Genomic DNA, 24,159 nt, shown 5'->3' with positions numbered 1-24,159 from the left:
CACTTAAACTTTCAAGACTCCTTTTTTACTCTCCGTAATTCCATAATAACGTTAGAGGAAATGAGGACATGACACAAGAGTAATGCAGTGCATGCACGTTCGCTGTAGGAACAAAGATTATTTTTCTCATGTAGAAAACTCCCCTGAGGCTCAATAGCAAGTTCTAACATAATACAAAATGTACTCTATGCAAACATCCTTTGAATTATAACATATGCTAAACCATAGAAACAAAAAACCCAACAACCACAAAAGCTGCACAGAACCATGAACAAACTTTTAGAAACCTTATTAGAACTGTTTGTATGAATCACATCTGTGACAACATGATAACAGAATTCTGCTACAACAGTTTCTGCAGCAACCTGCTGAAACAGAAGGTTACAACAGAACTTTCACCTGGGATGGAGATGTGCTCTGTTCATCTTAAAGACTGTACCAGCAGTTTCATTGACAAAAGAAAACATCCAAACTGAGTTTAGCAATGCTTACCTGAGAGCTTTGATGGGGACTTTCTTTTTTTACTTGAAACCTTCAAGAATTCATCTATAAGTAGCTCATGAGCAAAAGCTCGTTTATCAGGATCTGGTTCAAAGCAACGCAATATGAAAGCCTTGGCTTCTGCAGACATGGATTCAGGAATCTCTGGGTGAATTTTAAACATTCCCACCTGAGAGAAGTCAAGGGAGAAACAATGTCTTACACTGTTCTTCTCCCAAACACTACACAGCATCAAGAAAAAGTGTTTACATAGTAAAAGTGGTATACTGTTCTCAAGTTATTATATTATCATTCTGTAACTAATATATTAATTTGCAGGAAAAAAACCTACTGCAAACTGCATAAATAATTACATTAAAACCCCCAGAATTGCAAGTAGAGGCTCTTGAAAAGCAGAAAACTTTGACTTTCCTCAGGTTTTCTTTTTTTTTAAATACTCAGGCTGCTGAATAGCTGCTATTGCTCCATTACTCTCTAAAACAACACAGCACTCCCACTCAGTGAATCAGCTCATTCTTCTCAACATCCTCACTAATCGAGCATTTCCTTTATCTTCTTTTCCTGCAATCTCTAATTCTAGCTTCTCCAAAACAGTCATAAGATTTCCTGTGTTTACAAATACTGGTGTGAGTGGGACAAGGAAGGTGACTGACCTTAAACATAGCTGCTTGTGGTTCTCCCAGTTCATAAAATGGGGGCTTCCCTGTAGCCATCTCAATGATTGTGCATCCCAACGACCAGATGTCTGCAGCCTTCCCATAGCCACGTGGCCCTTTGTCTATGATCTCTGGTGCCATATACTGAAGGGTACCTGTTTAAAACATACTCTTTGTTTTCACTTAGGTGGACTAATGCTTCAAACAGATAGCAAAAGGACAAAAGGGACAAAGTCACTGAGGAGTGAGCAGTATCAGAGGAGTTAAAAATACTCTGTTATTCAAAATCCACAACTTTTCATATGCAGTCTACATAAAACTCAAAATACCATTCCAAATATTACTTGTTCTAAAAGCATCTGAAATCATCTACTGATCTGATAATATAGTTTTTCAAAGTCAATGAAAATTAAGAGGCTTCAATGAGCTTTGGATCTGACCTAGTTTTCATTTAGTGTATTACAGATTAAGATTAAAATAAGGAAAATAACTCTGAATTGCATTCAGAGAGGAAAAGGAAGTGAAACCTGAAATCTGAACCTAAAATAGCAGGTGATATGAGCATTTTTTCTGAAGTAGGGGAATCAACCTGACACATCGTTCTGCATTCTGCTCCATTTAAAGCAGAAATGGAAGAACAGAGCATGGAACTAAAATAACAGTCACTTCTCATTTTGTATAATTATTTAATGTACTGCCACTACATGATTTAACATTCAATCAAATTATCAAGCAGAATGAGGATCAAGGCCAGGCTGGATGGGGCTTTGAGCAACCTGGTCTAGTGAAAGTTCAAGTTAATGACAGGCTCTATAGATAAGCAGTTCTGGAAATGAAGCCACATGTCCAAGGCAGTCATCAAAGAAAAAAAAAAAAGTTATCCTTATCAGCAAAATAAAAAAACCATGCATACAGAAGAAACAAACTCAAATACAGCATAGGAAAGACAGAGCTCTTATGTTTCAGAGGGCTTTCATGTCTCAAGCTGGAATTCCAAAACGGCATTCTCTTTGAACAGTGCATACAAGAACAGTGTATAGCTTAAGATGAGGTTTACAACAAGTTATTCTTGCAGCAAGCTCTAATGTTGATTTTAAGTAAATGAAAGTTCAGCAGCTGTGGATTCTGACCCTACATACACAGATCAAGTGAGGAAAGAGTCTCTCCTCTGGGAACATACCAGTGAAAGTTTCAGTACATGGATTGATTCCTGCAAGTCTCTTTGAAGTTCCAAAGTCCGAAATCTTTAACACTCCACTGTACGTGTTGATAAGCACATTATCACCCTGAGGAACAGAACATTCAGAGTAATTATTTTTCTCTGCTGACTCTTCATTTAAGACTATTGCACAGCTTGTTTCTACAATGCACTCTTTAGTAATAGTTACCTCCTAAGGCTCTCAAGAGGGGACATGAAAGAGGAATCTATAGTGTTCCTACCTTATGTACTTCTACTATCAAAAACTTCATTCTCAAAGTGAACTCCTACTACAAGAATTCAGTTAAAGAATACTAAGAGAAACAAAAAAGGAAAAAGTCCTTTTTTTTTTTTTTTGGGGGGGGGGGGCGGAATCTTTTCATCTGCAATCTCCTTAGAAAAGAACCTGACAATATCCATTACACAATATTCTTCACTTCTAATAAGCTTTTATGAAAGTTTGATCAGCCTACAAGGATGCTGGAGAGGGGCTCTTCATCAGGGATTGTAGCAATAGGAGAAGGAGTAATGGGTTTAAACTAAAACAGGGGAAGTTGAGGTTGGATATAAGGAAGAAGTTCTTTACTGTGAGGGTGGTGAGGCACTGGAACAGGTCGCCCAAACAAGTGGTAAACGCTCCATCCCTGGCAGTGTTCATGGCCAGGTTGGACAGAGCCTTGGGCAACGTGGTCTAGTGTGAGGTGTTCCTGCCTATAGCAGGGGGGGTTGGAACTAGATAATGTTAAGGTCCTTTCCAACCCAAACCATTCTATGATTGTATGTCATTGAAAACAGAAATAAAAATACCCTTTTTATCACATCTTCAGTGGCTGTATGTCAATTCTCCCAAAATAAAAAAAATAAAAAATAAAAAAACCACCAATGTATTTTGCTGGTGCAAAATCAAATCAACAGTGGTTCAACTACCTAATGCACAGTTCAGAACAGCGGAGAGAGTATGTGATAACAAGAACTTTTTCTGAAAGTTTTTAAATTACAGGACAAATAAATGGCTATGCAGTGACATAACACTGTCCGGCTTAATTCTCTGCAAATTCTTACCTTTATGTCTCGATGCACTATTTGATTATCATGGAGGTATTTTAATCCTTCAAGAATCTGCTTGGTGTAAAAGCCAATTGTCTGCTCATTGTTTTTTAACGGTCCCCATTTTGATCGTAGGAGAGCAGAAAGGCTGCCTATAATTTTGAAGAGTAAAAATCTAATTAAATCCTGCTTTCTCCCCAAAGGAAAAAAAAAAGTAAGAACAAGCATCAATCCCAAACCAAGTGTAGGCTCCTCTTCCATAACCAAAGGCCTCTCCAGGTAAATGCTCACTTATTATCACCAGCCTGAGTAATTAAAAAGAGAGTCTCAGTATCTCCACAGGCCTCAGCTGCAGCAGAGAAACATACGCTTCCTCAAGCAGGCAGATCAGAATCCACTTAATCAACGTGCTCACCTCTGTCCTATGCCTGGAAACAAGCTGTCCTAGGTGAACGTTGCAAAAGAGTGAAAAAGGGTGCATGTGCATGTCTTCATACATGCACCAGCTCCACAGTTTCTCAAACAGCCAAGCTCAGGAAGTGGGATATTTGTTGCATCTGACTGCTGTGAGTTCTTTGGTCTCAAACAGAGAAAGTGAGAAATCACCATCACCTTTCTCTTGTGTTAGGTACCTGAGGAGGGCTCAGACGTGAGGCTCCAGTCTTTCTAGTAGAACAATCACAGATCATGTTTGATCTCATCAGGCTTGTGTGGAAAGGTTTTAGTAAGGGGTGGCTACAGGGGTAGCTTCTCCCCAAGCTGAGCATGTTTTGGCCTGTGGCAGTAACTGGTGAGTGACCTCCCCCTGTCCTTATCTCAACCCATGAGACTTTTGTTGTATTTTCTCTCCCCTTTCTCTCTCACTTGAGGAGATGAGTGATAGAGCAGCTTTGGTGTGCACCTGGTGTCCAGCACCAGATCTGTAGGTAAAAGGAGTTCACCTGCCATAGCGATGATCTGAGCTTTAACTGTAGCACAGGCTGTCTAAATACTGAGAGACCTGAGCACTTTGAAGACACAGTTTTTCCCATTAATTTATGAAAGAGACATTAAAGAATATTTTATTTGCATAAAATATATCTTGTTGCAGTACTTCCATTTTTTTATACTTTTAAAATGTTAAAAACCAACCAACCAAACCAACCACCACACTAGTTTCCCTCACAACTTACCACCTGGCACCTGTTCCATGAATATCTTAATGAAGCCGTTCTCACTAACAGAACCTAAATACTGGACAATGTTCTTATGTTTGAGATGCTTATGCAAAGCTATTTCTTCATGCAGAGGTTGGGAGTACCTGGAAAGAAAAAAGCAACTTATTCAATACTGAACTTCAGGAAAAAAGCCTTGTGTTTACTCTAGTAGCTGAAGTTCTAGTTTAGGTCCCATGAAATACGTTTACACTGAAAATAACTGTGGTGGTTGTGACCACCACATCCTAAAAAAACATGTAATCATATATAAATATACATAACTCAGATAAAGTAAATATAATATTGTGTACTCATACACACATAAAACATTATAAATGTACACAAATAGACTGAGCAGAACAAATTTTGTGGAAAATTAACTGTTCTCCAGCCTAACCTGAACAGCATAAACAGTTGTGCAAGCAGCTGGATTCAGATTAATGCCCAAATGAACTAGTAAACCATAAAGTTACTGTGTAACTAAAACTGCCTCAATAATGGAAACAAATCACCATTTAATTTTTGATTAATTGAAGTAGAAGTCTTATCTGAAATCAAGAGTGGATAGCTATCAGAGTAAGAAAACAGGAATAATTTAATGGGGAGATATTCAGAAGAACTGATCAAAACAATTTCATCAAATGCAATTTAGTCCAAGGTAAATATTTTTCAGACACGTAAGCTTTTCAGCAGTCTTTTTCCAAAAAACATTTCTGGAGTTTGGAACCTTCTCCAGTGCAGATCACCACCAGAACTCCAGTGTACTCCCTGGCCCAGCCCTAATGCTCTTCTTCCAACCCTGGGTGAGCTGAAAGCAGGTCAGCTGCCACATCTTGTGTATACTCTGGCAATACATATACAATATGCTGAGAGTCTGGTGGCTACTTTCAGTAAAGCACTAACATCTGCAGTCAGACTTTGAGAGTAGCTGAAATAGATGAGGGACACACACCTCCTGTCAGCAAAGATGTGAGATGGAGCTGCAGAATCTTCAGCAAGTAGAAGACACGGTCAGATGCTTATACTGAGGGAATGCTAAACATAACAGCAAACTCAACTTTGCAGCTACTTGCCACCAAAATGAGTAGTTTAACTGCCACCTTCACCAGGTTGTTCTCAGCATAACACTTTCACACCAATACTGGTACTTTCTTATCCCCTAGTGAACTGGTAGAAAACTTTGATTTTATTTATTTATGAGAGAAGGGGTAGCTTCCTGCTGCCTCAAGTCCAGGAGTTAGCTCTCCCTGGACCCAGCCAAGTGCCAGTGCCAGGAATGCAATCAAAGCACAATTTCAGTTGTCAGGGACAGGCAGCTATCAGCTCACCCTAAGAACAGGATGAAGCTGCAAGTGGAAGCTGAACTCTTCAAGTGGAGTGGGAAAAAAAAGGAAGAAAAGTGGGCATCTGAAATCTCTCTGGAAAACAACTGCTGCAGGAATCAAGGAAAGTATCTGGTTAATGAAAAGTGTGATTATGTAACTCAACCCAACCTATTTACCCAAAACGAGTTTGAGTTTTGGCTTGCCTCTCCACACGACTATAAAGATTCTGACTACACTGTTAGTCATCCAGAAATGCAAAATCAGAGATTATATTCCTGAGTTCTATTAATGGGATATTCATTCAGAGCAGCAACAGCAAGACCATTATAATTCTCCCTGCACTCGTAAACTGCAGAGTTAATTGAGTCTTGAGCAACTAAAATAATTTAGCAAATAAAGCTGTAAGAAAATTCTCCAGTGGGATGAAACATAATTTTAGAACTTGGCCATTGAGCAACTTTAAACGGTATGAAGAAAGACAAATTCTTAATCTTAGAAAGCTAAATCTTATTATCATCTAATATGATTTTTACTTTAACTTGGAAACTTCATATGGCCACTGGTACTATTTTGTAGCTATGAAAATGCACTTGAGGGCAACAGCACTGCAGGAACGTTTCCTTTTCTTTCAGAATACACTTCCATATGCATTCTTAATTCCTTAATTCTTAATTCCTGACAGTTAAGTAAATTATTCAGTAGCTTATATTTAATAGACTGTATCAAAGACTTTCTGCTTTTTGCACAGAAATCATTGCCTTTCTGGCCATTGCATGCTCTGACTCAGAACTTAATTATTTCTTATGAATCCAAAAGATGTATTTTTACTTTGAAAATGGTGAGAATTAGCTTCAGAGATGATGAAATTTTCTTTCTATGGATTTCTATAGATTCCTTTCAAGGTGCTAGGATCAGGTTATAATTAATCAGAAATTAATTCATAATGTTAATAATATTCTTTTACTCTGCCATTAAAAGAATAATACTTGAAACTTGTCCTGGAAGCCTGTAAATATTTTTTGAAAGTCCAGAGAAAAGACTAACGGCTCTTAATAATCTCTTTTCCAGTATGCTTTGCACATTGAACCTGAAACCTTTTCCACTGGAAATTCTTTTAAAATGTGTGTTGGAGAAGAAAAATCTGGATGATCTTGGGTTTTTCTTCCTTTAAAGTAGTTACTGCTCTATTCCGGCTATTCTGTTAACCACGGTTGTTACAAACAATTAATTTCTTCTTAGTACATACAAAACTTTCAACTATATTTAAAGTCAAAAAAGATTGTTATATGTAATGACGCCATAATTTCTGAGAAATTGTAACAGATGTTGAAGTTAAATATACAATAACAATATAGAGGATGGAAGGATTTCCCTTTCCATAGTTATGATTATAGAAAAGTTGTTAGACCACACACATACCCATATCGAACAGTCAGTATATGCATGGATTCAAAAAGACTTTGAAGTATTCATTTCTTAAATGACAATGAAGAGAACAGCAAGTGAGGACAGAATAACTGAAGGAAGGTCCACAAAAAAGACTCAGGAAAAAGAAACTAAAGCCAGGACACCAGGTGGCATTACTAATTTTCCAGTTTGTAAATGACACAAAGAAAATTTTACAAGACTTATCACAATGTCCTGGTAACATCTAGGCTCCAATACAATTTAAGTTCTTGAGATTGCACAGAATGATGCTCCTTTTTCATAAATGGTGGTTTTACCCACAGGGACATACATTCTAGATAAAAGGGAGAAGAACAGCAGCCACTCTGGTGGGTTACAATAGCCTCTTGTATTTACTGTTTTGAATACTAGCTCTCTCTTGAAGATGACTACTCTGTAGGGATGGGTAAAACTAGCTTCGCTCCTGGTATTAGTTGTAGATTGAACACTGCACAACAAGGATACAGTTATTTCCTCCTAAAGAGGAAATGGAGCATGCCAAAATATGGGAAATCCTGCTGAAGGACAAGCTATTCATTTTCATCAACCAAAAAAGCCAAATGGGCAGAAGATTATGCTTATGTTCATTTAGTATGTGATTACTCCTGCTACTAAGCAGCAGGAACCTGTCTTTGTCAGAAAGCTTTCCTTTATAAAAAATATTTCCTTAACCACTGGGAAAGGAGTGATTTACCTTTCTGTTACCAACCATGGCGATGACTTTATTGCCTACTTTTCATAGCTTTCCTGAACATAAGCCTGAGTTACAGTCTTTGACAATATTTTACAGTCTGAAAGGCACTTCAAAGATCCAGGCACCCCACTCACCTGTTAAGAAGCAGCTGGTACAATGCTTGACTACAAAAATTAAAAACTAATGTAGAGTGTAAGAAGAACTTGGCAGTTTAACACAGTCAGTTTCATTTGAAAAATCGTATCTTTAGAGTTGCTATTACTTTTATAATGGCATTTGTGGAAATCTATGTATTCAAAATACTAGATGCCTACAGATATACAAGTACTAAGAACATGAAGTATCTGGTCTTTATTTGGCAACTTTTAGAAATGAGAGAGGGCAATAAATACATATATAAAGAGACTGCATTAAAAAAAGAAAGGACAAGAAGATCATTCCGTATTATTCTAATGTTAAGAGGCTTCATAATAAATGATGCACAAACATTAAAAAGGAAAATGTCTTTCACAACAATTCACTCTCAGAATTTTAAAGGAAGCTGCAAACAATGAATTTCAATAGTTCTTTTCTAAGGACATGCCTGAACATGTCTAAATAGATAGAGCTTATCACTAGGTGTTTTGAGTCAGATTCTGCACTTCAGCAATATTTCTTTTGGAAATAAAAAGTACTCTAAATTCTCACTTGTGATTGTAGTCTATTGTGCAACTTGGAAATAACTAGTTAGAAAGACAGAACACCATCATATACCACAGACAGGTAATTTATTGACAACTTTACAGAAAAGGTACTCCTTGGTCAAACTGGTTGATTATGTTACTGAAGAAATTATGTAATGCACAAAATTTGGAACTATCCACAGTTACTATACCTGCTGTCTCTCTCTGGGATTTCTTTAATAGCAATTCTGACTTGATTGCTCAAATCTCGGCCTGCATATACAATGCCGTAAGTTCCTTTGCCCAGGATGACTCGCTCGCCATTTTCATCATATTCATAATCATACTGCAAAGCAAACAACATTAAATCAAACAAAAGGATAAGATTTATTCCATCTGACCTTGTGCTCATAACTAAGGTAAGATACTAGTTTAAGATACTAGTTGCTTTCTGCAGACCATGAAGAAGGAAAGAAAAACACTTCAAGAAGACAATTCTGATTCTGTGCAGACATGCCTGTATTTCTCCACTGACTATACAAGAAGCACTGGCTTCTAAGGTAGCCATTTCAGATGAGTGCATAAAGCTAACCTAGCCTTTACTTGTTCTGTGTAGGTACCCTTGCATGTGTTATTCAACAGTATCTGCAATTCTGCTGGCAGGTGCTGGGAAAACAAGACGACAGAGGGCACTCTGCGCCAAACAGAGCCTCGGCTCCCAAACTGACATATAAAGCAAGGCAGGATACACTTAATTCATTCCAGATGCTCTCCTGACCTGACCACATCTTCCAAAGCCAGCATAACCTCAATTTTGCCAGTGCCAGGTCAGCCAGCAGAGTGTGCCAATGGAGGTTAGTCAGGATTGCAGCGTATTAAGCATGATTTCGGCTGAATTTGAATTTCAAAGAGTTTAAGGCCAGTCCAGAAATGGTCATTAGATAGATTATCTGGCCTGGCCTCTTGTGTAACACAGACACGTAATTTCACACACTCACTCATCCCATGCTAAACTCAGCAGTTTATGCCTAGATAGTTTTTATTTTCCTCCTAATAAAGACTATCTTCTATTAGAAAGAATCCACTACTTCTTTCATTACTTTGTTTCAACAATTAATTACTCTCATGGTGAAGTCAGCTTCTTAATTCAGATTTCTTCAGTGTCACTGTTTAATTACATTTTTCTTCAATAGAGTAAAAAAGACTATTAGCACATCATAATTTTCCTGTAAAAATACTTACCCATTGTAATCAAGTCAGCCACTGCTTTTCTTTTTGCTAAGATAAACAAACTAGGCATCCTAACATTCTCATTATAGGATATTTTTCTATCCCATAGGTCACCACAGTCTGTCCCATCTCCAATTTCAGATGTGTTATAAAATGCCAACATCAAAACGGGGACAAAAAGCAGTCTGTATTCTTTATGTGGCACTGACTGCATGCCTCTAGAACTTCGGGACACCAGATTTTCATGTGGGAACACATGGGCTTAGATATTCTATCCTGTTCCCTGCCTGAAAGAAAGCCTAAACACCCTAAGTAATGCATTGCACCCAGCAGCCCTGTACTCCCTTTTCAATTACGTGTGTGTTCAGATAGAAACCCAAAGTGAGAATACAAAGTGTAACAGCAAGCTATAACTTAGCGAAGAGGGGTGCCAGCAGAAGCAGGGCATCCTAAGCTTCAGGGTGAGTTAGTGGGCTAAAGGTATAAAACTGTCTCCCAGCAGCACCAACATAATCGTCTCATTTGAATTTGCTGTTCATTGCCATGTTTGCCTACAGATGGCAACTAGCAGGGACAAGCCTTCCTTTACCACAATTATATCCTTACTTGTTGTGCAGACAATCTGCCAATAATGTAAGTGCACATGATTCCAGTGATGCATGAAACAGACAACAAACAGTCTTTAAAATTTAAACAGATGCTAATGCTGCCTATGATTACACTCTGAAGTAACTGTTACAAGAGTCACTCTGCAATAAGCATGACTGGAGAATTCCAGATCTGAGTAAGCTTCTTAAGTGAATATGCTACCTGAAATGCAAGAGATTTAGCTACGCTGGTTATAAAAGCTACATAAAGATCATTAAAAAGAGTAATTAATTTATAAACAGTACAGCATAAAATTTTGAAAACAATAACTTGTCTAACTTCTTCCAGAGAACAGTAATATACTCCCGTCAGTGAAATGCTACACTAGAAGCCCCAAATTCTTAGTACATTAGGAAGTGGAGGGGAAGCAGAACATACCTCTAGAGAGTCCCCATCACACTCCCCTTCCTCTGTAGTCTTCCCTAGTTCTTCAGTGATACTGTTCACCATGTCAAAAAACCTGTAAAAGGGAAAGAGAAAAGGAAAGGAAAAAAAAGGCAAATACACACCTAAGACAGTACGTGGACAAAAGGAATGCTTCTCTCTCAAGTAATGGATGAACCAAAAGAGGACTTGAGTATAGTAAGTATAAACTCAGTGGAAAAGTTTGTTTGTTGGCAAGTTTGATGTCTGAAATTAACGGAATTCAGATTTCAAAATCTATGTATCCAGTGAAATTCTCATCCTATACCACGATTTCTTTATGTCCAACAAAAAGACTGAATCATCTTGACAAAGGCCTAGAAATCTTGCCTACATTGGGAGAAGTTTTTGTAGTGCAGGAAGGCTAGCTTCAAGTTTTTGTCTGAATGAAAAGGGGGTTTATTTTACAACTTCCCATAACAAAAAACCCCAACCTGTCACATATGACTTCTACCCCTTTGAAAGAATGCAAGTATATGTCATGCTAAGGTATTGCTTACTTGTCTTCTAAGAAATGCTCAGATATGGAGGGGAATGAACATGGTAAAAGAACCTATATGAACTAGAATGAATGAGAGAATAAGCTCAAGATTGGGCTGGGAGGTGGCCACAGCTGTTAATGTGGAGTATTGCAGTGATATTTGGTAAAGCTGATCCATTTTTTTAGCACAAAAAGACAAGAAATTTCCTCTGGAAATGCCTTCGAGATCAATTCAAGACCACAGCCCTCAAGCTTATGGTGCAGAAACACAGCACAGAAAAACTGAAACACACCTAACTTTGTGCAACAAACCCTTGCCAAGTTTCCTGTAGGGATACTGGTACAATCTTACTTACATGAACATGTTGCTAACATAAAGGAAATAAAGTGTGTGATTCTTCATATTCATAAAATTTTAGTTACAGTAAAGGAGAAATTTTGACCAGACCACAAATTTTAACCCAAATATTCCCACTTCAGAAAGTCCCTTTGAAGTTTAGGATGCTTTGTTGGATTGGGGGCAATGAACACTTGTACTAAGCCTTAATATGACAAATATTAGATAAATAACCCCACAAGGATGTTAAAAAATAATTAAATTTGTAATCATATTTGTTTCTAGCATTTGTCTGAGCTTGTACTTTCACCCTCCAAACTTCACATCTCCAGGATACTGCAGTAGTAAGCTTTCACTTGAAAGATGGTCACCACAGCTCTGAAACAGTCGGTCCCTTCTGCGCGTGTTTTTGTGCATCTACTGCATCACAGGCCATGGGTTTTTTTTTTGAAATAACAAATGACACACCTTCGGCAATGAAGTTCTGTGCAGAAATAGATTTGAAAGTCATCTGAGTTGTGCAGCACATAAAGGAAACAGCATCGTTCTTCAAACTTCGAAATGCTGAAAGAACAGCCAAAAGAACATGTTATTAGAAAAATACATCTGGACTCCTACCAGCTATGTCAAACCACACAGATCAATCCATTTAATATGTGAAATCACCAAATTAAACCTAAGAAACTTTTCCTTATTGTAAAATTATACTCTTGTGTCCTTCAAAGTTTTCATTTTGTTGTTTGCTATCATTCAGCTTGCCCTCACAGTCCACGCATTGCACAAGAATGAGTAGGAGCAAAGAAGTTAATAGGATTACTTCCATTGACCTGAGACATTTTTGTCTTAAGTGCATTTAGGTAAGGCCCTCAAATTCCACTCCTGCAGCCAAGATGAAACATGGTTTCAGGATCATGTTAGAAAGCTGGATTTCAACCTCAAATCATGAGCTCATCCTGCTTTAGAAATCAGCCACAGCTCAATCCTGAACACAAAAATTTCCCATCAGTTCCTTGTGAACTGGTACACTGACAGTATGTATCAATGTACCAAAACTTTAAAATTAAATCAGCGTCAATAAATGAGGTGAATGACTTTATGGCCCTTGCCCACTCATGTCTTTCTTCAGTTTTGACTTTCTTTGCTGTAACAGAACAAAGATAATGAGGAAATACGCATGCCATGTTCTCAGGGACGCATAGATGTCTCAACAGAAGAGCAGAAGGAGTGCAAACTCTGGTACAGTTGTCAGTGTTCTAACCCAAGTAGGTTGCTGCAGCACTTGCAAAGATATTCATTCACCAGAACTGTTACATATACATGTCATTACTGTGCTCCTTATGTAAAATATTAAGTGTTATTTGAATCTTGTAACTTTGTCACATGTTGAGTGCCAGGTGTCAAACTTACGCAGTATAATTTATTGTTACCATATTAGAAAATATAAAAAACCAAGATGGCTAGGGTGTTACAAGAGAATATATTGCAGTAGTTGAGAAACGAAGACAAATTAAGTCTCCTTAACATTCTTATGACAGGGGAAAAAAAATCCACAGTCCTAGTGAAATCAATCTCTTATCTGGATCAAGATAGCCACCATGTTTTCACTTAATTTATACCACAATAGAGTAGAATGATATTCTCCATTGTGCCAAAGGACTGATGATTTGATAATGTTTTTTCTTTCAATATCGGGAAATACTTGTAATTTTCCACTTTTAACAGGTGTCTGTGGTTGTCTGATCCTTGCTTCCTTTTATGATTACTCCATGGTACTCTAAGGTTTGAAAAATGGCTCTTTAGACAAGCTGGGAGGCCTGCCTTTCATAAAGCTGCTTATGAGAAGAGAAAGCTTAATTATAAGAATATTTGCCTTTGGAGGTGATGACTCATTCTTATGCTAGGAAAAATTCATAAGTGCTAAGTAATGTACACATCTGGGAAGACAGTCACTGTCCCCAGTTTATACGCTAGCTTTTAATTCAACATTTTAAAGCACACAGGTAAACTCTACAGATATGGAGTAACTGGTATTAACAGAATTACTCATTCATTTCAATTGAGTTTCATGTGAGTTTGAACATTTTACTGAACACACTGTCAGTTTAAACCTGACGTGCACAGAAGCCACTGACTAACACTGCAGTGAATGAAAGGGTAAGAATGTGGAGTGTACACAGAGGGCAGGCAAATTCATAAATATTTAAGGCCTTTAAGTGAACGTTTACAGTGCTTAAATGCTGCTTTCCTCCCTGGAAAGGACAAAAAAAAAAAAAGGGAGACTGAAAAATACCAAGTTATAAAAAGAGACAGGATAATTTGCTCAGGAAATACCTCATTTTGACAGTTCCCAAGCACACACAATACCCACTGATTTCTGTGACAGCAGGGTTGGTGCTGCACTTGTGAAACTCTTAAGACAAACAGGGAAGCAAGATGGAGCATGGCTTATGACCAGGTCGTGTGCATCCAGAACTCCCTTTAGACAAGGAGAAATACTGCAAATGCTGTAACTATGGCTTGCTTATACTTGCAGATGAAGCAGCAGATAAAACAGCTGAGCATTGGCAGCAATCACAGAAAAGCAGCTCGGTGAAACTTTGGCCTGTTTTCTGGAACTTGGGATGGAAGATAAACATCCCTGTTATCAATTCTTAAGTTGCAAAGAAAATTGGGTGCAGATCTGAATACAACTTTTTCACTGCTTCTAACACTACATTCATCAGCATGACCTCTGAGGCACTCTCCCACAGAAACACCACAAGTAGCAGTTATTTCATAATCCAGAGCTTGTCCCAAACACTGCGAAAAAGCCAACTTGTAGCCTAGCAACTTCAGCCTGCTACTTTATTTTTTATTTTTAAATTGGAAAAATAAAGCTGGTATCTTTTTTCTTGTATGATGTCAGCTCTGCAGAGCACTAGTAACTTTCTGGATAACCTAAGATGCAAATCACTTTAGGGTAGCAGCCATGTTCAAAAAATTCTGATAAAGCATTTAAGATTAACAATATATTTTGGCCTGACTCAATCATACACATTTGTGTTTAAGAGGTCAAGAAAGCATATGACAAAAGCAGACTTACTTACATCAGTGCACAAATCACTAACCAATGAGTTTATTAAGCTAAACCAAATTACTATGACTCCCTGCATACAGGGTGTGATTTAGCACTGTGCAGCTCAGAGTGCACTACATGCTTTCCAAGTCCCTTTGCAATTCTTGAGAGCTCAACTCTATTACTCATGAAATAAGGCACTCACTGCACCAGCAATCTGGGAAACTTAAATGCTGGTACAATAAACCTGTTTGGTGTTAAGAGGTAACTTGTGTTTGTGAACAAGACTAAATTGTATGACTGCCTGCATTACTAGAAACTAGACCACAGCAAGCCAGGATATTTCTGTTATTATATGTTCTTAATATTCGGTCTTCTATGGGTCTGCATTACCAGCTTTCTCTTGATTTGCACATGCTTTGATACGTATTCTCATTCTTTTGCTCATTATATTATCATCTTTATATATTCATAATGGTTTTGGTTTAGTGAAGCCTAGAAACCCTAGTGCTGGGTTACACAGCGCACAGAAAAAATGATCCCTCAGTCACTTCCTTGAAGTATTTACCAAAAGCATTAGCTATTTCAATGCTAGATATCTCTCACATCTGCTCTTTACTTATGTAATATAGTAAATATTTATGGAGGCTTTTGTTGGAAAAGCCTTCAAGATGTACAAAGACCTGCCTTGTACATTAAGGTTGCACTTACAAATCTGGCTCTTACTAGTCTAGAAAGGTTGAGAATCCTCATAAAGCTGAGAACTCCCCCTTCCTAGACCACTTTAAGTCTAGGAGCTTCAAAGGAGCCAAAAGTAGTCTTGATACGAAAATATTAGAAGCAGGCTTGGTTCTGAAGGCTGTCCCACTCCAAAGAATACCTGCCTTCATAAAAGAAGGAAAACCCATGAAAAACTGAAAAATTCAGTGATCAGAAACTCACAAATATTTGGAAGAAGAAGAAGAAGAAAAATAAGAAAAAGTCTTCTTCGGTTTTATACTTGCATAAGATAAAGATTTCCCCCTGCAGCTCCTCATGGAGACAGCCAGAGAGTTTTCTAAGAATTCACAGTGACTCTTGGCTCACTGTCAAGTCTTTCAAGTTGTTTTTGACATCTGTCCTGATGAACAGACTTGAAATTCAATTGACAAAGTAAATGACAACTGACAGTTTAAATAACAAATGCAGTAGTGTACACCAGAAACGGTACTGACCACACACAGTTTAATAAGGGGTCGGGGAAGCAGAAAAAAAAAACCAAAAAGGACAATAAATAGTTGGGGATTTTTTGTCTTTTTTTAGAAGCACACAAAAACATACTGTAACCAAAACCCAAACCAGACTGAACTAAGTATCATTGCAATTTATGCCTAAAATAAGCTGAATCCCACAGGACTGAATTTCTGTGCCTATTGATAGTTTATTTTTTTAAGTTACTTTTTGGAAAGAAAAAGAATCATCCATCTGTGCAAAAACGTCCTGCAGACATAGCAACAGCCTTGTGTGCACGGAACAGTTATTATTAGAACAGAGCAACGACTATTAAAAAAATGTAAGATTTCTGGACTTCTTTCTTTTTTTAATTACACTAAAAGCAAAAAAAACAAAGTGGAAAGTTGCAGGATGACAAAGTACAGATAAATCTGAGGGGAAAAAAAGAGAAAGAGACTTCAATGAAGAATTGATCCAGAAAAGGTCACAGCAGTGTTGGAACACTACTTTCTTACTATCAGATTGCACAGCTGGACCCTGACAAACAGGGTTAAACGTGGGCTAGCAGAGCAGACCCATTAGCTCGGATTTGGCTGTTCTCTATTGACAATATGGCACACAATTCAGTGAAGAATTTTCCCTAGAAGAAGTCTCCCTAGCAGACAGAAAACATTTTGCTGAAATTAAGCAAATAGATGGAAACATTTCCTCCTTTGTCACTACCTCACAAGTCCCGTCCCAAAGAGAGAACTGTGCTGACAAAAAGGAAGGTGGCCTTGAACATTGTTCTATTCTAATTCAGTTAAGCCAGTCTTGCACATATCATTCCTCATCCTATGATTTACTAAATAATGTTAGCCTACTCCACATGAACCCTTGGGATTCACACTACTACTGTGCATTGACAGACTCCTTTCCTTATGGGCCTTCTCTGAAAAGGTTTTGCTGCCATAACCATAAATAGACACAGAAACAAACAAAAAAGCCAACCCCAAATGGCACTTTCACACCAAAACTCAACAACAGGTAAGCAATTAGAATATTGCTAAAACACCCTGATCTTGTCAGTTCCTCATATCCTCCTGCTCTGCATCCACACATTACTTTCCGGCTTACTGCACCTGCCTATGCTGTGCAGTTCCTGGCTGTGACAGAATTCAGGTAAAATTACATAAAGCACTGGCAGTTATTTTAATTAGCATAAAGAAACTACCAACTTTCAGGAAATATAGTTCTTTAATTCAAGAGGCTATGTTTGCTAAGCTTTACATAATGAACTCTGCAACTGGTGGTTTCTGAATCTGGAATAAGACTCCTGGGGCTTCACTTAGTGCAGGGCACCTGTGAAAGTACCTGCAATACTCTGCTACAGTTCTGCATCTGTTAACTCCACCAAGGTCCACAGTAGCAGCTTAATACAATACTCATTCAATCACTCATTTCATTTCAAAATCTGAATGGAAACAACTTACCTTACTCCCCTGATAGAAGCAGCACTGAAGTTCCACTCGTGGATACCTTTCTGTAACATGCAGAAAAAAATAAGTGAATGAAACCTTCCTCTTTATGAATGAAGCACTAGCAGCTGTATCTTCTAGACTGAAACTCCAGAGGTAGAAACAGAAAATCTTGCATTACAACCGCCTATTATTTTTTAACAGCTATTTTTTCCAGGGAATTATTTTTTTTCCCCACGCAAAACAAAAGCAACAGAAGTTCTAGACAGAAGCCTTCAGTTGTTTGTTTCTTCACTGTTTTCTCTGCAAACACAATATACCATTTTAGAAAGCATGCAAAACAATATACTATTTTAGAAAGCTGATAAGAAGGGCTGCCTGTATAGCTTGGTCTGGGTGCTGAACCTGGGGTCACATGTGATCCTCTGGAAAGTGTTTGTGTGTCGGGGAGAGAAATCCACCTCTGAGAATAACAAGAGCCTGCTCCGCATGCTCAATGCCCTAGCATGTGGGAAGACCAGGCAAAGACAGCTACAAGCAGGAAGTCTGATGTTACAGAATAAAGTGGGAAGTTTTTGAAAAGCAGAAGAAATTGCTCATGGAAGGAGCAAATCTGAAGGCCAAACGTCCGAAGAACAGTGTCTGAAGAAAGGGGTCTATTTCCCTAGGAGTCTAGAAGACAGCAGGAAAGATGCACAAAACCCCTAATTGCAGCTGGAGTAACAAACAAGGCTGAAGAAAGAAGCCATCCTACGAAAACACAAAGAAAGGCTAGGCCTCACTTATTTCCAGATCTTTTAAATTTACATCTGTCACATTCAGCAGAACTGAGTTCTCTTTGTAGACAGTCATACTGCTGCATGTTTATGTTCTAATAAAACTTTACTGCAAGAAACAGAAGCCTTTTGTATCTTTTAATGCAAACATTCTCCTTTCAGGAAAAGGTAGAACCACACTCTGTCAAAGTCCTGGCAGCCTTGGGATCCCACCACAATGAGCAATGTACTTGAAGAACCTCTGCTTTCTAAAGCTGATTTTCATTTGGCATTTTAGTGACCTGAGCAATTAAAATGCATTGAGACATTTCTTGCTGAGAGGCAATTTACAGCAAGGGCATAGTGTCAAGCACAAAAGTGATCAAATGAATTCCAAAAGAAGATACGAAAACGTGCACCTTATAAAATGTTTCATGAACAGTGACATACAGAGAAGTTAGAACTGATACACTGCCAAAATAGTTGCGCAATGCTGCACAATGTGCAGGAAATTATAGTGGAAATTATTCTCTCAGCTATAACAGCTTTCTATAAGGCTTCCTACATCAATTTTCTCCTCTTCCTCTGTAACTCTTTCCTTCGTGCTCCTATCACAGTAAAGTTTGTGATGATAGTATAAAATGCCTAACACAATGTACCAAATATACAAGCAAACATGTTTCTTGAAGCACAAGCTTCACACTATCATAATTGTAAAGTACAAACTGGTAACCCCAGTATCTCTTCAATGTTAAATCGTGGGAAGGGTTTCTCCATTGGTGTACTGAGACAAGAGAATAGCCTGATATTAGCAAAAGGTGGGGCTGCCTCTTGAAGTGGAGGTACTAACTGATGCTAGGATGGAGTGTTTGTGAAACTACTATTCGAGTTGCCTGGTTCTCTTACACAAAGAAAGATCACCAGCTCAATCCCTGTGCTAATAAGGAAGGTGTACGTGCACTGCCCTTTACTCTTCCCTCCATACACAAGCTCTGCCACTGTCCAACTTTCCATGCTTGGAAACTCTCTTCAGAGCTCTGCTACTGGTACTCGTCCAATTCTCACTGTTGGGAATAATCTAAAATCTAAATAAGTTAAAGTATACATCCTGACAGGCAGAAATGCTAAGAAGCAAAACAAGAAGCATAAGTATTGTGGGTTTTACCTGTCACCTACCTGCAACTAATCTCTCACAGATTCATACACCTTTCATTTATCACACAAAGTTCTCAAGCAATGAAATAATATAAAAGTTATGTCCCTCATGATCTTGCCAAGTTTTGAATACATTGGAGTAAATATATCAGGCATGCTATCCAAATTCAGCATCTGTTCTTTGGTTAGGCAAAAAAAACACCAACCACCCAAAACAAAACTCAAAATGGATTCAGAAGCCAATGTGAAACAGAGACAGGCTGTTCTATTTCAAACTTGCAAACAGCACTGCTACATTCTTCTAACCCCATGTGGAAAGAGCTGCTAAAACTAGGGAACTGCAAGGCAAAGCTTATATGGATTATACAAATATAATGCTATCTGAATTTTATGAGCATTTGTTTATATTAAACTTTGTATTACTAAACGCATAAATGTTGAAATATGCTGCTAAAAAAGCTACAGAAAAGGAAGAGGCCATGTTATCTATCCTGGTATTTACTACAAAAATTGCCAGCTGCAGGCTCCACTGAGTTCCAGATTGGATTCAAGACAGAAATTCAGCTTTTTTGCGCGTGAAAGGAAGTTCATAAACTTTGTAACTCACAATTCTTATTCTTAGCGCACTGACTGAATTTTGGAAAATAAACAGAACTAAAACCTGAAGTATGAGCTGGTTAAGCTCTGACAGACCTATGGCAGGTAGACTGAAATTGGACAGCTGAAGAAGCTTCCAAACCCATCTAATCTGCCCTTGCAGCAGGTGGTCTTTGCTTGTTAATCGGTCTCTAAAATGCCTGTTTTCAGCTTAGTAAGGCTCAAAGAAAGAGCCTTCCTCTTTGCAGTGGGCTGACAAATACATCAATTCCCTTCACAAAATCTCTTATCAAAGACAACTATTGCACTGGTTGAATTCAACTGAAAAGGAAGCTGGTGTCTCCAACTTTCCCTAGTCCCTTTTCTCCCTGTAAGATTTCTGATGGATTCTAAGGACTTTGACAAACTTGCAACAACAGACTAAAATTATACAGCTGAAGAGGTAACGATCAAATTGCCCATTACCTTCTTTTGATGGATATTATGGCTTGCAGGGTAAGGATGCCTGCACAATCAGATCCTGAGCTACTGAATAAGCTCACCATGGTAAGGATTCTGGCCAGAGCAAAAATACTATGGAATGCATTTAAAACTGAGTTTGTCTAATGCTAATGATTAACACTAGGGCAGCAATCTAATCTGCAGAAATACAGAGATACACTTCCCAAATCAGGAAGGGGAGAGAGAGGAAAGGTATTACATACTATAATGAAACTTTAAAAAATGGAATAACAGAATTACAATAGCAGAAAATGCTACAAAGCAAAGGTTATAAACTCTGCAAAGACAAAATACCTATCTACTGACACCAAACAGGTACAGACTAATACACGCAAATCCTTCTCCCATTCGCAGGATGACTGGGCAGTCAAATGACACATCTAAGAAAGAGGCCATGACTGAAAGTATCAAGCAAAATATCCCAGTATGTAAAAGACATATGAATGCCATTTCTGGAATTGGAATGCACATGCTCAAGTTAACTCAAACTAGAATGTAAATAGTCAAGGCAATATGATGCCACATATGGCCAGTACACTAAGCCCGCTCTTTTGCCTAATAAAAAACCCCAAACCCATAAAACAACAATAACAAAAAAATAGACTCAATTCTGAATACAGAAATACTTTCAGAATAGATACTTTACAATAACACGGTTTACTCTGTACTACGTACAAATCATTATTTACTGCGTGGCAAATTTTGTTTTTGTCCAAGAGTTGCATAAATTTATTTTTTATGTTATTCTCAGAGGCTGAGCCTATGTGGAAAAACATTAGTCAGAACAAACCACAAATAAATAGAAATTCAGTGGTCCACGCAAACATTTTGGTTTGTGCTCTAAATACACTATTTCAGCTACTGTTCATTTACATTTTCTCATGAACTCACAACAAAAATTCTAAGCAGTATGGCCTCACATATTTGGTATGCAACAAATGTTTCTCTTTTAACACACTACAAGTACGAAAGCTGAAGGATGAATTAGCTGAAAAACAGGTCTTCACTGTTCTATCCACAGGCAAACAAAATGCTGCCATGGAAGAATTAACAGTGCTAGTTCTTACAAACAGCACCATCTCCAGTGTTATGCCTCCAGCTCAGTCAGCCTCCATTCACTCTTCATATACTCTCCCCCATGTTTCCATGCTCCCATCCTTCTCTGAGGTTCTACAACGTCCTCTCTGTCTTCACTCTTACCAACGCTATGCTTCCTCGGCATCCCAGAATGCAATAGCCCTTCTAGGTTTTCCTCTCTCCTTGCTTCTCCAGATTTTCTAAACTGCTTTCCAAATATGCCTGGCTATCTCACACCTTGACAGACAGACTTCTCAGTTTTTCTGATTTCTAGACCCTCTGAGCATCTATCTATCCTTCTGCCAAATACTCCTCTGGCTCTTGATTCATTCCGCTCCTATTTTAAGACACCAGTCTCTATTACTCTCATATTAAGAGTATTTACCACAGCTGACAAGCAATAATGCAAGTACAGAAAGAAGATAGTTCTGTTTGCATAAGTAAGTTATGCTACATTATTTGTATGATGACAGTGTACTGTAAACTACTTAGGAAGCAACATACTTGGATATTATACACTGCTGTAAAACAACATGAAAGTAGCTGGAAGTTTTTTAAAATTATGAGGATAAAAGATCCATTGAAAAATAGGACAAATAAAGAAAAAAAAAGAGAATGCCATATTAAAAAAAAAGTAAAAAACACATGGCAACATATATCCACAGAATCTTCCTGTGTGTTACTAAAACACTTCTCTCCTTTGCAGAATCCATCATTAGATGCAACTGCTTACATGTTATATGCCTTATCTATCATGCATATTTTTAAATTGTGAAAAAAGTTACAACTACAGACATCATGGTATACCTTGTCATCAGGCAGCACATGCCAGATAGATACGGTCTTCTCTTCAGCTTCACTGTTGATGGAGAGGTATGACGGCTGATAGATTTTTGTTGGTTCCAATATTAAAACCTTGTAGAAAAAAAACAATAAGCATTAGTACAAATTATGTAGAACTTTAAAAATTATTAAAATCTGTTAAAAGTATTTCTGTAGTCATACCATAGCAAGAAAAACAGGGGAAACAGAATGAAAGGTAAAATTTTACAGACTGAGCTAGCTTAGTACGGTTGACAGCAACTTAATATTTTTAAAAAGGCAGCTAAATTTAGGTTTTTTATATAAGGCCATTATGTGCCAATTATTAGCAGATGTCATAATTTTCTAAATTATTTCTCTGACAACTATCAGATTTTGAAATCCTTCTGTCACAATTCATTCTCTTACAATGCCATTCAAGAATCATCTCCCATGTGAACAGGATTCATGGCATACTTTCATCATCTTTTGGTAGAAGTGCTTTTGGGTAAAACAGAAAAACACCCCAACCTAGAGCTAGACTAAAGTGCTTTTAATTTAGATTATTGTGAACTTCAGCCACCAGATCAAATAATTTTTTCAAAAGCATCAAACACCACTGCATACGGCTGACAGCTAAAGGTTATAGAAGATTTCTTGGAATAAGTGAAACTAACTAGAACCATATTGTAAAGAGATGGGATGCAATGCAGCAAGATTTAGTCTAACATAACCACTTAGTAAATGAAGGCAGCCACTCTGCCACTTTAATAATGTTCTGCCAGCACTACTTCAAGAACTTTAAAGCTTCCAGCAATCAAACAATCAAACTGTGCTGTCATTGGGTTTATCTTTTGGCTTATGCTATTGCAGTGATCAGTTTCAATTTGTCTCTTAGTATTAACAAAAATCCAAACCATTTGACTTGGACAGTTTCGTAAGTCAGAGCCTATTTTCAACACCTAATTGTGCCATTTGATCATTAAAAATCTAAGAACAACGTGGCCTTGTCTTTTGCAAAAAAATGGAGGCTTCAAAATATTATTTGCTTCTCTGCAAAACTTTATGCCCATTCTCCTTTGAGAAGGAGGACCAGACTCCCTAGAGAGTCTCATGTTGCTTTCACTTTACTGCCTCAAGCTGCTGCAGTTCAGCACTCAAATCTTCCTTTGGTTTATTATCCCATCTACACACAGAAGCCAGAAGAACTGTACAAAACAACCAGTGTGCACTTCAAGTATTTGGGAGGCAACTGCAACTGCTATTTAAAATAAGAAACTGTATTTGCTAATGGTTAACTGAAAGGAATACCCAAGACATTATTCCTCGTACATATATAGTGAATATGACAGGGAACAAAGATCTTTTTATAGAACACTTTCAGGACATTGTTCAACACCAGGGCATCTAATGAAAATAATCACCAAAACGTTTGTGGAATAAATCTGAAAAGTATATATACATACTTACAGTTTGATCTTGTTAAAATACATTGTCCAGTAGCTGGAGCAATGCATTTTTGACTGCTTGGGCTGATTTTCAACCTCTAACAGAGCATGGGTTTAACTGGCAGTAGTTTATGTAAAGCCTGCAGAGCTAGAATGAAGCTAAATATTTTTTCTTCAGAACATGATATAGTTAATACAGTATCAGTTGGAATATACTGCAAAGGTTTGCTTTAGAAGTAAACCCATTGGTAGCAAAC

General features: G+C 37.8%; 1 protein-coding gene across 1 annotated transcript in view; it reads right to left on the bottom strand.

The window, feature by feature from the left end:
* MAP3K5 (mitogen-activated protein kinase kinase kinase 5) overlaps positions 1–24,159 on the bottom strand; it is a gene marked incomplete at its 5' end in the record, with an annotated part of 100,496 nt that overhangs the window by 16,196 nt on the left and 60,141 nt on the right. Inside the window, 10 exons of the mRNA XM_080615535.1 lie at positions 493–670; positions 1,155–1,312; positions 2,338–2,443; positions 3,418–3,554; positions 4,575–4,702; positions 8,938–9,071; positions 10,982–11,063; positions 12,313–12,408; positions 17,584–17,633; positions 22,461–22,568. Coding sequence (XP_080471661.1) covers positions 493–670; positions 1,155–1,312; positions 2,338–2,443; positions 3,418–3,554; positions 4,575–4,702; positions 8,938–9,071; positions 10,982–11,063; positions 12,313–12,408; positions 17,584–17,633; positions 22,461–22,568 — 1,177 coding nt within the window. The remainder of the gene's footprint in view (positions 1–492; positions 671–1,154; positions 1,313–2,337; positions 2,444–3,417; positions 3,555–4,574; positions 4,703–8,937; positions 9,072–10,981; positions 11,064–12,312; positions 12,409–17,583; positions 17,634–22,460; positions 22,569–24,159) is intronic.

The sequence above is a fragment of the Psittacula echo genome, assembly GCF_963264785.1.
Source record: "Psittacula echo genome assembly, chromosome: 4".
NCBI classification, from domain to species: Eukaryota; Metazoa; Chordata; class Aves; order Psittaciformes; family Psittacidae; genus Psittacula; species Psittacula echo.
Note: the sequence above shows the minus strand (reverse complement) of the source record. Positions and strands in the feature narration are given on the sequence as shown.